This window comes from Molossus molossus, unplaced genomic scaffold, assembly GCF_014108415.1.
Source record: "Molossus molossus isolate mMolMol1 unplaced genomic scaffold, mMolMol1.p scaffold_m16_p_9, whole genome shotgun sequence".
NCBI lineage: Eukaryota > Metazoa > Chordata > Mammalia > Chiroptera > Molossidae > Molossus > Molossus molossus.
Genome location: NW_023425403.1, coordinates 13,221,137 through 13,227,964, shown reverse-complemented (window position 1 = coordinate 13,227,964; position 6,828 = coordinate 13,221,137). Strand labels below are relative to the sequence as shown.

Here is a 6,828-nt window from a genome sequence, read left to right as displayed (position 1 = left end):
TCTCATAGTAATATTCTTTTTATATGTCTCCTCAGGCAAGAGAAACAAAAGAAAAATATAAACAAATGGAACTAAAACAAACAAAAGTTTTTGCACAGGAGAGGAAATCAACAAAAAGGCAACCTACATAGTGGGAGAAGATGTTTGCCAATGATAACATGCAACAAGGGGTTAATAGCCTAAATTATTATAAATAACTCATACTCAATACCAAATAAACCAAACATTCCGCTTAAAATGGGCAAATGACCTGAATAGACACTTCTCTAAAGAAAACACACAGATGTCCAACAAGCATATCAATAGATGCTCAACATCACTAATCATCAGAGAGATGCACATTAAAACCACAATGTGGTATCACCTCACACTTGTCAGTATAACTATCATCAATAAATTAACAAACAAGTGTTGGCGAGGATGTGGAGAAAAGGGGACCCTCATACTCCACTGGTGGGAATGCAGATTGATGCAGCCACTGTGGAAAGCAGTATGGAGTTTCCTCAAAAATTTTAAAATGGAACTGCCTTATGACCCAGCAATTCCACTTCTGGGAATGTATCTGAAGAAACCCAAAACACTAATTTGAAAGAATATATGTACCCCTATGTTTATTGCAGCATTATTTACAATAGCCAAGATCTGGAAGCAACCCAAGTGTCCATCAGTAGGTGAATGAATAAAAAAAGCTGTGTTACATTTACACAATGGAATATTACTCGGCTGGGAAAAAAAAGGAACTCTTACCTATTGTAACATGGATGGACCTGGAGAGCATTATGTTAAGTGAAATAAGCCCGTCACAGAAAGACAAGTACATCATTCCACTCATATGTGGAATCTAATGAACAAAATAATAAAATAGAAACAGAGTTATAGAGAACAGACTGATAGCTGTCAGAGGGGATGGGGATTGCAGGGCTAGATGAAAAAAGGTGAAGGAATTAAGCCAAAATAAAAACAATAATAAAAAAAAATACATGTGCCATGTACATTTGAAACCTATATAATTTTATTAACCAATGTCACCCCAGTAAAATCAATAAAAAAAATTTTTAAAGGCTTCTGCTCACTGTAAATAGCAAAAGCACAGAAAATAACCTTATATAAAACTTAATAAGGTAACTTGGCACCCATAGCCTTGATAGATTTATTGAGTAGAGACTTTACTCTGTCGTCTTTGAATGTATTGGCAGAGGTTTCAGCATCTTGTGATTATGGAAACATGAATGATGCAACCATACTCATCCATATATTTGCAGTATTCTGAAGCTCCCTGAGCACACATTCTCCAGGCCCCATGGGATGGAAAGAAAGGTGACTTTTCGGGGAAGGCTCCGCCATGAGGCCCTCTCATCACCCCTGGAGAGAAGAGCCTGTGCGCCCAGCCCCGGGAGGCTGGGACTGCCTCAGTACACAGAGCTCTGCACATGCAACGAAGACACATTCAAACAGCAGTGTTTTAGAATCAAATAAACAAATACACTCGAAAAAAACAATATATATTTATAAACCTGGCCTATGACAGTGGAATGCAGGATAAGCAGGGCTAGTTCTAAGTCTACATTTTTAGTGATCAGCACATACATGGGATGGTCTAGATGATAAATTTGGTTAAAGACATGGGATATGATTGGCTTTCTCCTATTCGTGTTAGAAGTTGATTGTCCAATTTGGCTGTTCATTGTGGGCTCAAGTTAATGAAAACTCTTTGGGGGGACTTTACTTTTATATCACCTGATGTTAATAATGTCAACACATTTGTCATCTTAATAGTCATCTGTTGGTCTGAGACCTCATCCTCAGCAGAAGCTGGGGTGGGGGCATCTCCCTCAGACACAGCTATGCAGTGAGCAGATGGTAAGGGGGCCTGTGTTCGTCCCTTCATTTGGGAGGCAAGGGGAGAATATAGGTCTGAGTGCCTCCTGGAAAGAGTCTGGAGGGAAGCTGTAGATGAGAGTCTCATCTGTCACATTGTAGAACGCTACATGTCCGGACTCATAGTCTAAGAACACACCAACCTTCTGCACAGGCTCCCTGACATTTTGACCTTTTAAAGGTGATGAGACCCACAGGCTATAATCATCTCCAATTTTTAAGCCTATAAGTGAGAAGAGGTCTCCAGGTGGCTTGGGGAGATTCCCCTTCCTGCTCACAGAGTCCTTGCAGATGCCCACTTCCCACTCTGTCTTGTTTCCGACTTCCACCTCCCAGTAGTGCCTCCCGCAGGTGAAGCTCTGAGCACCCAGCACGGTTGCAGACTGGTCGAATCTTTCTGGGTTGTCAGGTAACTTCTGTCGGATCCCTCCATATCTCACACTTTTCAGATCCTCAGACAAGACAAGGTAGGCATTGGCTGTGGCGGGGTCCAGGGTTATATCTGCTGCAAGAGGAGGGAGGAATGAATGTTTGTGACCAGCCTTGAAAACCCCCTCCACATATGTGCACTATAAATTAAATTCTTAGTATTTGGTCCTAGCTTTTCAAATACAATTTAGGGGAGCCTGTGGGGATTTTTGTTTTTAGGAAAGAATCTCTGTGCCTTTCTTTTGCTGTTTCACAAAATGGAGAGTCATTTCTACAAGGAAACAAAAGACAGTTGTGTGCAAGGTGATATTTAGCTCATCTGAGAGGGAGAGAGGAATCTCTGTTAATGGAATGAAGTTACTGTGTTCACAGGACAGTCTGAGCTCTCAGAGCTATTTATCCACACGGAATGTGTTACCCTTTGCCATTTGGATGTGCTCCGGCCAAGGTTTGTGCTGGTTCTTCAGCTGGAGAGGCCGTTATCATTCACTGAAGCCCTACTTAGATGCCAAGCATTGTCTGTCCATTACCTCATTGAATCATGGCAAGTTTTATTGTTTTCCATTTTTATTAAAGAGAAAAGTCAGGTGCATCAAGGTCAGGAAGCTGGACCAAGACGACAAAGGTACTGAGTGCTGGGAGAGCACTTCCTGCTCGGCATGCTGCATGCCGCCACGCGTCGCTGCAGCCTCCTCGGAGTTAGTAACCACCAGTGACCCTGTGGGGAAGTGCGCCGTGAACCAGGGAGGGACCCTTTCACTCTCTTAAAAGGATATCACAGAAGAGGCCTCCAACTTTTGCTGACTCTACAGATAAGATCAGGTCCCTTTATCATACAATGTATACTTTTACTGATAGATGAAATTCCAATCATCTCTACACGTCTGTGATTATTCATGTACATCTCCTCGTTTCACTGAAAGTTCTACAACAGCACAGACCGGTCTGTCCTGCCTGTTGAGCTACGTGTGCTCAGAGCCTGACAGGACAGTCCCAGGCACAGGGTAGGCACTTATCAACATCTGCTGAGTCCACAGTTGATTAGGCCTTCCTCGGAAAGTCACATCGTCAAGATAAAAGTTGAGAACTAATGTTGACGTCTCTGGTTCTTAGCCAGCCTAACTCTCTGGCGTGTTCTCTCTTTGAATGCTCTTCACTGGGATTTAAGCTTGCTGGCTTCCGTCCTGGTAAAGCCCTGCGGAGGTGTGCACATATGTGCAAGAGGATGAGACGAATGAAACAGAACAGCGAGAACAGACCAGCAGGACGGGCCCAAGACTCCTTAGAAACACAGCCAGGCAGACATGGGCACAGCCTCCCTGCTCCTGTCCGGCCGGCAGAGATGCTCCGGCCCAGCCTTCCCGCTCCCCAATGGCTCCGGAGGTGAAGGCCTGATGCCCACGTGCTGAATAGTCTGCTAGAAGAAGCTGCCTAAAGGCTCAGTGTTGCCTCCTTGAAATGTAGGAGGTTGACTCTGGAAAGCACTGAAGTCTGACAGGCAGGCGGACTTACTGCTGAACTTCCGCAGCATCTCCCGCATGCCGGTGATGCGGCACAGGCTCAGCTCCGTGGCGGCGGTCTCTGCGCACTGCAGCAAGAGCGGCTCACTCCTGCAAGGGGGCGACAGTCACTGTCCCCTCACGGGCGCACGGCCTGCTCCCGCCCGAAGACCAGCCCTGTCGTCCCAGCCATGGACACGCTCGTCCCACGTCCCCAGCCTATGTCATCAACCCCACGTCCCTGAGCTCGGCAGGGAAACCTACCTTTGCAGTGCTCCTGTCACCTCCTGAGGGTAGAAAAGAAAAGGGGTTAGTATTTGTGCACTTCGATCACTAGCGAGAAGTGAATCCATGGTGGATACAGCCACTTGCAAATTGCACAGAATCCACCTCCTCTGGCTCTGAGTACCTTGAGTGGGAGAGCATATGGTAGAAAAAAATCAATAAATCCCCTTCTTCGGGGGTGAGTTCTTGTGAACACGAGATGTCTCTCAAATGACTAGAGATTATTTTGTCCTTTCCTTTTTCTCATATCATCACTTTGACAAGAGAACCCGTGGCTGAGCAAGGAGCCAAACTATTGGTGTCATGACGCAATGTCCGGGGGAGTCAGCGACAACTCCAGGAAGCTGCGGGGACAGCTGCGTCCCGGCGGAGCGGGTGGCTGGGAAGACGTGGAATCGTCAGTGGCGGTTCGAGGAGCCGGTCCAGGAGGGAGCTCCAGCTGGGGCTGGCTCACCAGGTGTCTGAGCAGGTCTGGAGAAGGCAGGAGGCGCCCAGGAGAGCGGAGACGATGAGACGTGGGCGCAGGGCACACCTGGGTTCCACCGCCCACCAGCTGTCTGACAGGCAAATTACCTAACTGCCCTGGTCTGAGTTACTATCAACGCATTTTGTAGATAACAATGACCTACAGTACACATGGTCACAGCTCTTCATCAGGTCTCAGTGAAGACACTCAATGTGGCCAGCCCCCAGTCATGCTCACTAAACTGAAAATACTCGACAAGGTCGAGGCTGCAGAGAGGCAGGCACGCAGGAAACTGGGGTCAGCACCAAGCTTGGCTCAGGTGGGTATCCCTCTCCTTTTCTTCTCTCTGCTTCTTTAAGACTTTATTTATACTCTACAGAATGTTAATTCTTGAGGAAAACTATTTTTATACCAGAACTTAATTTTTCGAGTAAATAAAGAACTTTTTACTTTGTACAATTTGAAATATTTTGCGTTACTACATACTTTCCCACTGGTTCTCCCAATATTCTTACCTCAGAAGATGCTATAATCAAGTTCTGACACATGGACTCTATCTGACCGATCATTTTGCTCAGGCCCCGAATTTGCTGCGTCAGCCTGATCTCGCTGTCCCGCAGTTTCTTCAGGTTCTCTCTTTCCTCCTTGTCCAGCAGCTGGAGACGCAGCTGCTCCTCCTCCTTCAGGAACTGCTGCATTTTCACGTATTCTGACACAACAACCTGCTTACAGTTCTTTGTCTCTTCCTGCCATCACACACACACACACACACGACATAATATGGTTAACAACAGAATGGGATTTTTCACCCCTACAAAGTCCTAGACAATTCTTGACACATATCTATTCTATGGATTAGCTGGGTGAATAATTTGATAGTCTGTGATACAGATACAGTAGTAAAGAAAACCAAAATTTCTATTCCCAGGAGGCTATCATTCTAGTGAGGGGAAAATGTATGACAAGTGGTGATCAATGCCATTATAAAATGTAAGGCAATATAAAATAAGGGGCTGGGAAATCGAGCTGTCTTGAGAGTCCCCGGCAGACAAGCACAGAGAGGCAGGCCAGAGCAAGGGTACCACATGCCGTAGGGTGGGACTGGGCTGTTTGGTCTTTTTTCCCTCGCATGTCACTAAGTATCCCTTTAGAATCTTCCCTTCACAGAATCGTATGCAACAGGCAAAAGTAAGACCCTCACTGACCTTACACAGTATCACTCTCTCCTTCTCATGGGTTAATGTAACCTGAGTTTCCTTTTTCTTTTTACGCAAAAGATTTAGGATTTCCTGGAGCTTCTCCTGCAATAGAAACAAACACCCTGTGGAAATGAGCAGTATACCAGGTCACGAAGGGGTCTTGAGGACCACAAACAAGATGACTGGGACCCTGAAAGAAGGGGCAAAGCAGAAACAGGCCACGTTTAAGGTCTGTGCCTGGAGATCAGCACCCAGGGTCGTCACCAGTCGACAGTATTATGGGACTGAAATGAAGGGACCTGATCAGTGATCTGAGATTCGTATTGAGCAGCAGTCTTACTTTGTGATGCTCCTCAGCCTCACTCGAGGGATACACTCTGTTTATTCCGTGGCACTGAGTTGCGAAAGCGTTTACACCCTGCTCATCACCAGGGGACCCCTTAGTGGCTGCCAGCATTCTCCCATAGGGGCCTTGTTCCTCCTCACTGTGCAGCACTTGGGTTCTGAGCTGCTTGCCAATGCCAGCCAGCCTCCCCAAACGCTCATTGGGCTGGAAATGAGGGACCTCCAAGGTCCTCCAGCACTCAGGGCACGATAAAGGAGTGTTATGTTCCTCCCAGCTCCTCAGGAGACACGCCAGGCAAAAGCTGTGCCCGCACTCAGTGGTCACTGGGCTGGTGAAATAGTCCAAGCAGATGAAACAGGTCAGTTCTTCCCTGAGACTCTCCATCAAATCTGAAGTAGACATTTTCTCTAAGAAGGACATTAGAGCAAGGTCACGCCTCTGTTCTGGAATTAGTAAATTCCCCTCTGAGGTTCTATTGTTCTGAGTAATGAGTGAGTAGTTGCTATGTTGTTATTACAAAAAACTCTTCCTCTCCTGTGTGCCTGATTTCATCAATTGACATATACTCTCCTAACACAAAGCCAATTGTGACTTAATGTGGAACTCCTGTACACGGGTTCATCATCAACCCCAAACTTTTAAGGAATCTCTCTCTCACTGTGTAAGCTACACGCGGGAACTGAAGATCCTTGCTCCTAACAGAGTTCTCATTTTGACAGTTAGTTA

General features: G+C 46.1%; 1 protein-coding gene across 1 annotated transcript; it reads right to left on the bottom strand.

Annotated features, from left to right (window-relative positions):
* Positions 1 to 1,832: 1,832 nt before the first annotated feature.
* On the bottom strand, positions 1,833 to 6,504 carry TRIML1 (tripartite motif family like 1). Its single transcript, XM_036250614.1, has 6 exons — positions 6,097 to 6,504; positions 5,763 to 5,858; positions 5,073 to 5,303; positions 4,071 to 4,093; positions 3,820 to 3,917; positions 1,833 to 2,383 (listed from the first exon to the last, which is right to left on the bottom strand). Exons 1-6 carry the CDS (start codon positions 6,502 to 6,504, stop codon positions 1,833 to 1,835), a joined length of 1,407 nt encoding a protein of 468 aa, XP_036106507.1.
* Positions 6,505 to 6,828: the final 324 nt, after the last annotated feature.

Excerpts from the sequence above, each read along its gene's own strand:
- TRIML1 (XM_036250614.1), bottom strand. The coding sequence starts at position 6,504 with ATGTCTACTTCAGATTTGATGGAGAGTCTCAGGGAAGAACTGACCTGT. Across the intron at positions 5,859-6,096 it reads AGGCTGAGGAGCATCACAAA|GAGAAGCTCCAGGAAATCCT; the intron begins GTAAGACTGCTG and ends TTTCTATTGCAG. Across the intron at positions 4,094-5,072 it reads TGATTATAGCATCTTCTGAG|GAGGTGACAGGAGCACTGCA; the intron begins GTAAGAATATTG and ends TTCTACCCTCAG.